This window comes from Hippoglossus stenolepis, chromosome 6, assembly GCF_022539355.2.
Source record: "Hippoglossus stenolepis isolate QCI-W04-F060 chromosome 6, HSTE1.2, whole genome shotgun sequence".
Classification (NCBI taxonomy): Eukaryota; Metazoa; Chordata; class Actinopteri; order Pleuronectiformes; family Pleuronectidae; genus Hippoglossus; species Hippoglossus stenolepis.
Window position 1 is genome coordinate 21,238,001 of NC_061488.1, and position 12,317 is coordinate 21,250,317.

General features: G+C 44.1%; 1 protein-coding gene across 1 annotated transcript in view; it reads left to right on the forward strand.

Annotated features, from left to right (window-relative positions):
- Positions 1 to 1,106: 1,106 nt before the first annotated feature.
- Positions 1,107 to 12,317, forward strand: part of prex1 (phosphatidylinositol-3,4,5-trisphosphate-dependent Rac exchange factor 1) — an 85,668-nt gene continuing 74,457 nt past the window's right edge. The window contains exon 1 of the mRNA XM_035158414.2: positions 1,107 to 1,187. Within this exon, the coding sequence (XP_035014305.2) occupies positions 1,137 to 1,187 (51 nt within the window). The 5' untranslated portion in view covers positions 1,107 to 1,136. The remainder of the gene's footprint in view (positions 1,188 to 12,317) is intronic.

Sequence of the window (12,317 nt, forward strand, 5' to 3'; positions counted from 1 at the left end):
GAAGGCTACATTTATGCTTTTTATTTCTCTAGGTTAGGATGTTTGATCATTAACATCCAATAAACATAGTCACACTCAATGGAAAATATTGACTGTTACAGAATATGATAAAGTGGTTGGTTTTCTTGATTCAGTTGAATTTGCAGCACATAAAGTACACAAAGTACATACAAACTTTCTAACAAACAATAACGCAGTTTTATTCCAGCTACGATTCTGTTGGCTACTAGTTTGTTGGTAATCTGGCAAGTCTGACACACAAATTGTGACTATTTCTAAAGATGATAAGCAATTAGTCATTGGTAAGAAATAATAATCCATAGTTACTCCCCTTGGGGTTAAGACTTGCCATTTGGATTAAGTTGAGGGGTAGGCAATTAGTTGTGATGGGTAAGGTCCACACTGAGACAGAAGTACAAGGTTGTGTGTGTGGTCTAAATGCTATGTTTGTTTAAGGTTGGGTTCAGTTTAGATTTAGTTTAAGGGTTAGCTGTAGTTTTAAGGTTAGCTTTAGTTTATGATTAGGTTTAGGTTACGTTCAATTTAGTTTAAGTTTAGGTTAAGTTAAGGTAAATGTTAGTTTAAAGTTATGTAAAGGTTAAGTAAGTAGTGACTATGGTTGATCTCCAGGAAATCAATGTAAGTCAAAGTAAAGCCATGGAGACGTGACTCTCTCTCTCTCTGTGTGTGTGTGTGTGTGTGTGTGTGTGTGTGTGTGTGTGTGTGTGTGTGTGTGTGTGTGTGTGTGTCCCTCCTCCTCCTCCCCCCTCGGGTCCGGCGCTGAGCCTCCATCGTCCTCCCCGCACTCAGCTGGTGTGTATCGGCCACACAGCGGATCTCTGTCCGCTCCCTGCTCCGCGGGTGGAACTTTAGCCTCCGGTGTGCGCGTGCTGCTTCGCCCCATCACTGCCTGCAGGGCGTGTGTTGAGTTTGAGGAGGGAGCTGAAAGTTGCTGCTGCAACATGGACTGAAGCAACAGCCCGGCGGAGCGTGGATATACCTGCAGAAGAAGAAGAAGAGCGCTGCGGCACAGAGCGGACCTTTCCCCGGGTTGACTTCCCACCATGGAAGAGGACGTCTCAGTATTTGTGCACGCAACTACCGGCAAGCGGCTCCGGCTCTGTGTTCTAAACGAAATGCTCAAAACGGAGAGGGATTATGTTCGGACGCTGCTTTTCCTCCAGTCGGTAAGTTTGACACATTCCCCACTCACGTTGCTCATCACACGGGCAGACCGCTGCGCCAAACTCCAGCCACCGAGCCTTCAATTCGATGTCGCTTCGTCTTTTGGAGAACACGAACGCCTCGTGAGTTCTATTAAAAAGCTGCCGACGCTGTATTAAATAGCAGGATACACTCTTTAATTCGGCTAATAAACAATATATGACGTTGCCCCCGTTACAAGAAAAAAGTAGACTTAATATTCCCCCCCTCTGGTGCAGATTACGGGATAAAACAAGAGAAATTCGCATGGAGTTTGGTTTGACCTTCTCTCCACAAGGATGGAAGCTTCTAATAATAGCTTAACTTTTCAATCCCGTGTTTTATATATATATATATGTGTGTGTGTGTGTTTGTGTATGTAAAAAGAACGTAAGTTGTTATGTACAGCTGTTGGTTGTGTGGACGTCCTCATACAGATGTGTGAGGTGCAGCCTGATATAAACAAAGAGTGTAACTGCTGCATCTCAGCCTCATGTTATTAATGGTTATATTCAAATGTCACATTTTCCTTGCTGGAGTCTTGCATGTGTTTTTTTCTGCATGGGCTCTAATGTATGGGAGAGATGGGGGGTGGGGGGCATCATTCACAGCTCACTATTGTTTGGTAAAGCTCAGGTTCAAGACAATCAAAGGGGAGATGCTGTGTGTCTCTACAAATAAATAGATATTCATGAGCACTCTCAACCACCACACCTCCTCTTCTTCCTCCTTCTTCCTCCTTCTTCCTCCTGACTCAGATAAGGAGTCATTTCAGCACGCTCACTTATATATTCCGTCTTTGCACAACCCCACCAGCTTCCGCTGATGAGTGAATGTCCTGGTAATTTTACACGCTCCCTGTCAGACACCAACACCGGTAGTTGTTGGCTCCCACCTGCAGGAGAGAGAGAGAGCGAGAGAGACTATCCCATTAGTCACTGTCCTTCTCCTCCCTTTGCCACCTTTGCCTCATCGTGTGAGGTAGGTGGACGGTGCAGGTGGTTCTGCTTCTGCTTCAGAAAAATTGGGTGTGAGGTTTAACTGCAACTGAATGAATTGGTTTCATTTAACACGAGAGCAGCGATGTGACTGTGCCTGAATGGAAACCCCGTCTTTTCGTTGCCCCATCCACAACACGGTCAAAGGTCAGGGTCAGCTGCAAAACATCACCCCTTGGCCGGGAGGGGATTCAGACTATCTGGTTTCTTTGCTTTGCCACCCTGCTGACTCTTTAAAAAGCCTGCACCCATTCTTTACTTGCTGATAAAAGCCTATTTCTTATGAACTTGCTAATGATTCAGTATTCATTTCAAATTTCAACATCTGGCAAGTATTTATAAAAGGGGGAAAAAGTCACAGTTCCCTCTTCTCTCTTGCGCTGTCACATGTTTGGAGACTTCCTCCTGCGCAGGCCGTCTCTGCTGAGATAGGCTACTTAAGGATCTTACAGTTTTCTAGTCGGCGAAGCATAACTTTCTCAAAACGATACCCACTCAATGCTGCTCCAGGATGATGTGTTCCAACTTTTTAACTTCTGTTTAAATAAAAGGATCTTATGAAATTTGGGGGGCCAGTTCCTGTAACACTGCTTTTCTTCTCAGTTACACAAGAGGCAGTCAAGGCTTATCTTCTGTTACAAGGCAGACCAGGCGGCAGAGGGAAACGCTTTGACAACCCCCCACTTCTGGCATAATGATAAAGACAAAGCCCCACTGATTTATCTGAGAAGTCTGGGAGCCTTTTTCTTTCCTGTGGACATCTGAGTCCTCGACTGTGCTTCTCCGCATCATCACATCAATTGGCATCTTTTGATTTAAGCCATATTGTGAAGAGCCGGAGCGGAGTGATGTGTGTGGGCTTGAGGGGAATTCTGTTATCTCCAGCATCTTTGCATAGAATGCCCTTTATACGGCTGCAGCCAATCTGGGTGTCAAGACTTAACTCACATTTTTAAGAGAGTGGGATTTTTGTTAGGATTTGTGTCAAACTATGTTTTGTCTAAATTCTGCTCTTGCACTTGTGTGTTTTTGGTATAATACCTCTTTGACACCAAAATAAGCAGGCATTTGTTTGGGCAAACACACAAAAAAAAGGCAATGACTCCACTCCCATTGCCAGAAGAAGAGTTTCTGTTTTTTCTTCCCCTGTGCGTCATGTTCGACGTTACGAAGGCACTGAAAACTGAGGCGCTCTCTCGCCTTGCTGGTTAGTAATTAGCACGTTCTCCCAGTGGTTTTGTTTACATCCCTGCCGTGTCTACTGCAGGATCATTTGACCCGGGAGTGAATGCCGATTGTATCCATTCCCACTGCAGACAAAAAGCAGATGTTGGTGGGTGTTATGTTTTTTTTTGTTGAAGGAATCAGGGCTTAAGAAAGGCTAAACCAGTCATGCTCTGCTGCTTTGTGTTGCACAAACAGACATGTTGGGTTTTTTGCACCATCTTGTGAACAAGAATTTCTCTAGGCTGAAATGCATGGATGTGATTGCCCTAATTACGAGTCATTCACATATGGGCACATACAATACTATGGCAACAAGCTTGATGCCAATAGCATGCTAGATGTGATGAGCATATGTTGTGTGTACATGTGAGACCCTTCCCTGAGTCGACTATAGTGGAGTGTTATGGCATCTGGGCTCAGTGGCTTAGATACCTAGAGGTGGAAATGGCCTTCGAGACATTTGAAACAAAGACACCAGTGCCAATCCTCAGTAAATCTCCCCGAGTACTCTCCATCCAGGGTCCAGCCGAGCACGCTCCGCTTCCCTCAGCAGGAGCTGGGGCTTTGTCACCATGCAGCTCACAGTGGTGTTGATAAGGAAAGTCTGGCTGTGGGAGCTCAGAGCATATGGTTTCTGTAAAGATAGAGAGGTTCAGGGCGGGGGGGATAGTTGGTCAGGGATGCGTAGTCCCTCAGTGTGAAGATGCTAACGCGGTGATGGGGAATGAATAGAGCGCATTCATTCATTGAATTATTTTGGGATGATAAATTATGTCCTGTGTATCTTTTGAGTGTCTGCTCTTTCTCCACCTGCCTCCTGGATCCCTCCTGTATTGAATAGAGATGTTGATTATCAGCCATATTATTGCAACCATCCAATGTTGACTCACCACAAGCTATGAGATAGTGAAACGATGTTCTATGCTCACGTAGAAGTTACAAGTACATGATACCATGATGGTATGATACCAACTGTGTTTTAAGAAAAAAAATGTTTTATTTGCAATGTCAAGGAGAAGCACTACTCTACCCACAACCCTCAGTTGTAGTAGCAACGCCTCTGATTGGTGGAGCTCACAGTTACGTTAACTGCGAATATCATATTGGCTATGATAGGATGGTTCAGCATATACTATACACCACATGACACTCTATATACACGACACAAACTACAATATATTGCAACAAACAACAAGGTTAAATTCCAGTAGAAGCACACGGGAAGTCATTAGAAGGGATCATTTGCAGTGGTTTATGGGATGTGTAGTTGCTTCACTCTTAATGTACCTTTGAACTATTTTCAGTTTTCTGCTGTATTCTTTGCTCTGGATCAAATGTTTTATGGTCACGATTCATCTTGTAGATGGTGGGAGTGGTTCCAGGCATAAAACTCTTTTAAGAAGGATTTTCTGGAACGTCGATGGAGAAAATGAATAAGAACTTTACTTCTGTAAGCAGAGCCTTTCTAAAAGTGGATGGTCACTGTTACGCTCTATGTTTGGTTTGTTTACACGTCCTCTGTAAGTTATACATGTACATGTAGACATAAGTAGAGACTGTGTGGGAGTGAAACAGCGAGTGATGTTTTCCCCAGCCAATAAAAACAAACTTGTACTGAAACACAGCAAGGTTTGGGGTTTCAGTGTTTTCAATGTTGCTGTCAGACTCCGTTGTAGCCACTCTGAGGATATCTGGACATGACGTCATGTCGACATTGAAACATTTAAGTCTAGAACACATCCCTATTCTCAGGTGCTTTTTTTGTGTAGATGCCCTCAGCTTCCTTCTTATCTGAGGGCACCTGATGGTTTTGATTTCCTCCGTCTCACTGGGATTATTTCCTCATGTCCACGGCAGAACGGCAGCTAGCCGCTGACCGTCCACATCATTCTTCATTGCCTTATCGCTGACTTATTTTGCACCTCCCTTTTGTGCTCTTCCGCGAACCTCCTGGATCTATAGCCCCTGTGCAGCATCGCTTATCAATCGCAATGATTGCAGTGACACACAAAAGAGATGGTTATCCGGCTTTGGCATCTCACCCATTCTGCATGTCACTCATCCCATGGCAATTACCAGTGCCAACGAGCTCATCCAATGTGCTGGAGGGAAGCATGTCGGGGTGGTGGGAGGAGGAGAGGTGAGAAGGGGGTTGGGGGTGTGAAAAGAGGGATTAGGGGATTCATTTTGCTCAGCGCTATCATTGTCAATCTCTTAATCTAGCGGCCTCATTTAAACAAGCAGATTCCTTTTCAATTCAAAGTTTATGGTGATAACTGCTCGTTTCAAGCTTTTGTTGCAACTCTGTGAATTGATAATTTCTTAGAGCCATAGATTAGCTGTGATTTTCTTCAGGGCAACGCTTTGTTGATTTAATCCAGGCAAACGGATTTCCCCTGCCACAATGACCGAAATGTAGGCTATCAACAACAGGAATACGGTCAGTGGCGTCATACCCGGTATAGAGTTGAGGGATTTTCCTTCAAAACCATAAAGTGAGAGTTTGCCAATTTAAAGGCTGCTGAATTTGTTTTTACCACGCTGACCCATGGCATAGTGAAGACAACAGGGGAATTGTGTGGCCAATAAGTTAGTCAGCCTTCGACCTCTCTTTTCCACTCGGAGGAGTGGGAGATGGAGAGAAGGGTGTCCAGGAAGGCCTCGTCAGTGCTGCAGGATAATAGGAAACATCTGGAAATTCTGCCCTCTGTGACCTTTTCGCTTTAGGCCACACACGAGTGAGTTTACACACGTCTAATACTGATGTGTGTTTGTGTGGATAAATGATATTGAGTTTCCAGTGTGTGATTGCACGTTCACTTTATAGCTGCAGTTTTTTTTCACACCTCTTTCTCATCCTTTGCTGATCTTTCTGTACGTGCACCTGGAATCACTGTTGACAAGCCCCGCTAAGCAAACAGGATGACAAGAGCACATGATCACAAACACAGAAGACGCCAATGCGACCTGTGCCCTGGAAGACTCGCATGCAGGAAGTCAGCCTTGAGCTTCCTCTCCAAACTTGAGCCTGTGCGTACCTCTTTACTTTATTTTTCTCTTGCTCCATCTCTCCTTCCCTCCCTACTCAGTGGGAAAGACCAGCATCAAGTTTCTCTGGGCTGGGGAGGGGGGGTATAAATAGCTTCAGATTCGAACTCTCATCATGGCCACAACGCTGGTGGTTTTAGCCCACTGCAACCTTAGCCCTGCTGAAGTCATACACACATCACATATATAGCGAGAGGAGGGAGGGTCCATCCTAACAGCAGGTAGAGCAGTTACAATGGCACGCTGCTGGGATTTTGTGAGGGTTTTTTTTATTATTACTGGGCTTTAAACTCTCTGCTGCGTGCTTTATACGTTTTGGTTTAAAAATATTGTAACCGCCCATTCAATCGGTCATGCTAAATGTTATCGTCCATAACCAGAAGAACAGAGGGGCTGCTCGGTGGCCAGCAGCTCTGTGGTTGTACTGGGCAGCTGCCTGGTGTGTAACTGTGTGAATGTGATCAGGGTGTTCCTGTAAAAGAGAGGTTGGACTTCATGTTTATGTTTGCATACTAAGGCTACATTCTAAAACTATGTTTTCATTTGTAAATGGTGTTCAAATGATCTCCGTCCACATGAGGGTTTTGACTCTGTATCAGTTTTAATCCCTGTCCATGCTAACATGCCTGAAAATGCATATCACGTGACCATTCACATACACTGGGCATGTGCACGCTGGTGTAAACAGGAAGCATTTGGTTGTTACTTGCAGAAAGAGCAAGGCTACAGAAAAGACAGAGCAATGTCAAAAAGGAAGAGCAGTTAGTTAAGACAACAGGGTCAGCAATGCTGTAACTGATTATCCATGTTGCGTCTTACGCTGGTAGCTGAGGCTAATGCTGGTTGTTTTCTTCCGGAAGGGGGATCCTGTGACGAATCCGTTAAGGCTACGTCGTGACCAAAAAGACTAAGTCAGCCAGCGGTTGTGAGTGGCTACATCATTGTGTCCAAACATCTCAGTTTCTGCCCGTCCAGACTAAAACGCAGCCCTGGAGTGTACAAACTAAAACAGGGCAAACTTCTCAGTTTTAGCGGCTCTACAACTCAGGAGCAGTGTGGACGCCAGACATATCCGTTGCAGAGTTGATGTATTTTCAAATGAAAAAGTAGTATTGTCTATCTAGCCAAGACTGAGAGAACCACCATAACCCAAGTCAGGTCAAAAACCACGAGCTGCCTTTTATACACACATATTCATGCTATAAGTTGCCACTGTGCAGAATTCCATCTCTGGACAATTGGTGCCATGCAGTGCGTCTACAGTGGCAGACCTAATTCATTGCTCTGCCGGGTGTTGCATAAATGGTGGGGTGGGGGTGTCATGCCAGTTTCCAACTCAATATTAGTGCTTTTTTTTTTTTTTAAGTCATGTGTGTTGATAAGCCAGTTCTTTGAGGCATAGGACTGACAGAGGAATTTTAAGAATTCAAGTTAACAAGTCTAAACCACTGTAACACCCGAAGGCATGATGTCAACCCCCACACCCCAGCCCCTCCACCCCCTCCCTCCGCAAGAGATGTTTGTGAATTCTTCCAGCCATGAATTAGCATAGGATTAAAGTCATTCTGCGTGATCAGTATGAGGTGGGTGTGTTTTGGGGTCTCTGTGAAATTTCCTTTTGGTTTAAACGAATTAATGTATTTTTCTTTGAGTAGTTCCTGGTTAATGTTTACACTATTAATAAAGTGAGTTTATTCAGGAGTGTGGAATCTGAGGTTTGTGTGGAGGTAAGGACCTGTGGTTAGTCAGGCATCATATCAGCTCACTGGTTTCTCTGTGTCAGACATTAGAGAGGGTGGTGTCGAGAATGTGGCCCGAGAGACTTTAAAGATGTGCTATTTGGGACATTTTTATGATGGGAGCAAACATCCAATAAGAGGCTGTGTGTGTGTGTGTGTGTGTGTGTGTGTGTGTGTGTGTGTGTGTGTGTGTGTGTGTGTGTGTGTGTGTGTGTGTGTGTGTGTGTGTGTGTGTGTGTGTGTGTGTGTGTGTGTGTGTGTGTGTGTGTGTGTGTGAGAGAGAAAGGCTCTGTGGAGGGCTTTTCAACAGGCTGATATACGATACAATGGGTGACCTGGCCTGAATTGTAAAAGCGCGGCAACATGAGCTCCCTAATGTCCCTTTGGAGATCATGACCCGGACAAAGTTGGGGCACGTACTTTCTCAGGGTAGGCACTGGGTGCAGTGGAGGTGCCCCATGTTTTTTTAGTGCACTCTCGAGGGGTGCATGCATGGGATGGATGGATACCTGCAGAATGTCTTGGCATAGTCTCTCCCCTCGGAGCTTCCTGTTTGCCCTACGTACTGTGGCGGCAGCCTTACAATGTTTGTTTGCTTTCTCAAATACAACCAGATGTGTGGCTTCTTTCAGGGGTCAGAGGTCATACTCCTGATAGAAAAATGTGGAACAAAAAAACACAACAATTAAACACCTTCACACAAAGCTTCTGGAATTTAGAGAATATGTTATGGATAATTTTAGATTGGGTTATAATACTAGACGGTGGAAATCTTGCTGGATCAGGGCGGGTCAGAGTATGCCTGGCCTGTACGCTGCCCAGCCAGGAAACTGTTCACATGACACAATGGGACAAAGAAGGAGTGACACACACACACACACACACACACACACACACACACACACACACACACACACACACACACACACACACACACACTCACTCCTAAGTAGGTCTTCTATTGTTTTTTTTTTGTTCCATGGTACGGAAATGCACTTTGAAGTAACATTAAGTGTCTTGTTTAAAATGTTCGCCTCCAAAATAAAGCTAGTGACCAGTCATCCTTGTATAAAATTATAATTATTTTCTTGTTAATCTCCTCTCTTTTGTTTTGGCTCCCCAGACTCACGTCTGCTCTTTAATGTCAACGCTGAGACTGTTGATACTGTGTGTGTGTGTGTTGTGAACAAAACCGAATGAAAATTGTGTCCAAGCTCTTTGTGTGACAGCCTGAGTGAGAGGCGTGGATGGAACAGTGGTGGGAAGTCGAAGAGCGTTGCGGGATTAACTTTTCTAGTTAGCTACCACATCTATAAACTAAGAACCTAATAGAATTGAAAACAAGTTACACCAATTATTGTTATTAAACCCCATGAGTTAAAGACGCTGTTGACTGAGTTGTTTTCATGACAGCTGCTGATAAATTCTTTGGCCTGGTTGCTGAATGGTTTTTATATTGGTATTCATTCTTTCTGAGGACAGTTTTGCCAACTAACACAGCACAAGCTTTACTCTGATGATTTTGTACTGATGTGCTGAAAATGTAACAATTTTACATGAAGAATAAACACTGCTGGTTTTTGGGTGGATTTTGTCTCCAGATGTGATTGACATGAATCTTTTACAGAATAGCTGTGACTAGCTTTGCACTGTTCTTATTATTTAAAATTAAATGTCCACAACTCCAGATATCGGCTGGCAGATAATTTTTTACCTACTATCACTACACTCGATTTTATGTGGATTTTACCAGGACACTTGTCTCTTCTTCAGCTTGTTATTTTCAGTCTCATAATTTACGTTCCACACTCTGTTATCTCTCTGTGATAATTGTGCTTGCACAGAGATGAATTATTCTGGAAGCATCACTTTCAGAGTTGGAAACTAAGACGAGTGTTGGTTGCATTGGTGGCTGCCAAAAACGAGAAGTTGAATGAATGTAGGTCAGCTTCATCCGTGGTTTCAGAGCTAGAAAAGGACAAAAATGGATTTAACTAGCAGCTATCTGTCTGTGTGCCTGTCTGTCTGTCTGTCTGACCAACTAACACTGTTCTGTATCACATTGGTAAGTACTGTTTAAGTTAGAACCAGTGGCTGCTCTCTATGATCTTCCCCTTCCCTGCTTTGCCAAATGACCATTATTGTGTAGTGTTGGATACTCATTTATTTCGTCCCCCCTCTTTTCTCTGTCTGTGCCCATGACACTGTTTGCGTCTGCCCAGCTGAATGCCAGGTGTTGGCCTGCTTGGTTTGGTGTTGCTTGTCACAAATCTACTGCATGAAAGCGAAAACATGTGTTTGTTCTGAAAAACACATGTTTTTGTTCTGAAATGTGAACAGGTATTGTTTCTTTAGTTTAGCATATATGATCGCCTGTGTTACATCCCTCTCTCTGAAAGCTTTGCACATCTCCGATGGCTCACTCAACACCGTGCTCTCCATGCTTGTTCCAGTCTGTGATGCCCACGTCTGTCAGCACCAAAAAAACATGCGTCCAAACTTCCAGATGGTCTCTGCAATCTGGTCCATGATGTTATCTCCAGATCACCACATGTCACCCCTCAACAGGAAAGCCACTTGGAAAAGGGGCTCGCAGACAAACCTCCATTGAGGGTCAGCACCAGTAGAAATTAAATTAGTTAAATAAACAATTAAAAAGAGGGTTAGGGTTTGGTGTTGAAAGTAAATAAACATGTCACATTGATATAAAATTAGATCATCTTGACAGATTTATAGGTTGATACAGAAGCAAGAACTGCTGCTAACAGTCGGTGCACAAATGATAGAAACAAGTATTAATTACATTTTCCACACTAACAGCTTTGCAAGCTATTTCCATTCGCACTGTCACAGGAGGAGTATGTGAGAGCAAGTGTCACACGCTTCTCTGTTTTTCGCTCTGATAGATGTGTAATGAGAGACAGAATTGAGGGAGAGTGTGTTATTGTCTGACAGAAGTATACGTGAAAAAGTGGAGGTATCATAATTGATATTTAAAGCACATTAATTATAAGAAGTCACTGTTAAAAGAGCATGCAGCAAAACAAGATAGAAACAAATGCTCCAGCCCTCAGTTATAAACACTTCATATCAACTCAGAGAAAAAAAGTCATGGTCAGAAATTAGAGTTGTTACTGTCCTTTTGCAATTTAGACAGCAAAATGAATTTGGACTGAAAAGATGTGTGCTTGATGAGTAGGCAGTCTTTAACAGGAAGTCCCTGGTCCAGTGCTGTCTGTCTGTCCTCTGTGGTTGAGACACAGTCTCATCCCCTGTCGTGTCAAGTTTCCGCCCATGTGAGCAGTTCAAAAAGCCCTGAAGTTTAAAGCGCTTCAAAGCGGAAGTGAGTGAGAGGGGGAGAAAAAAAACTGGACAAGACTCAAAGAAGACTTTGTTTTTTGGTGATTGGCTCTGCCAAAAAGGGGTTTCTCTTGGAAGACAGCGAGGGACTGGTTGGAGGGTTGGGTGGGAGCAGAGGGAGTTTTTAAAGTGTTTAGGAGAGATGTGAATTACAGCTTCAGAGAGAAAGAAGTTTGCGACGGTTTACTGGGGTCCCTCATTGAGGCAACGCCACGGGCCATTCTCTGGCTCTGCTGCACTCAGGCCACAAAGAGGGTATTTCTTCATTTATTTATTCAATTTCATGCCATGTCGACCCCAAAATGGCCCCCGTCCCCTCTCCCAAACTGGCCCGTTCCTCTTTATGGCTGGCTACCCAAAACCCTCTCTGCAGAAAGAGAGACCCTTAATGGATGCATTGTTTTTAGCTTGTTGTTTTTTTCTCTTGGATGAAGAGGGGTAAAGGGTTTGAGGCTGGTGACCTGAGAATTTGGACAGAAAAAAAGCCCTGAGTCTGTGGATCTGTGATTCTGTTTGAGGACTGTTGCAGTAGGTGTGGGAACCAGGGCGAATTGAAAGGGGGCTCTCAGGGCCCTCTGGAAAAGCTTTGACAAGTGTTAGAGCTTGTTCTTGATATATGAGGTCTCTTGTGAGATATCTGAATTGAGCGAGATGGCCCAGCATTGTTGCTGAATGCTGATGGTAGTCACAGGCATGAAATCACTTGTTCCAGCCAAGAAATGGTCAAAACCCTTTTGACGTG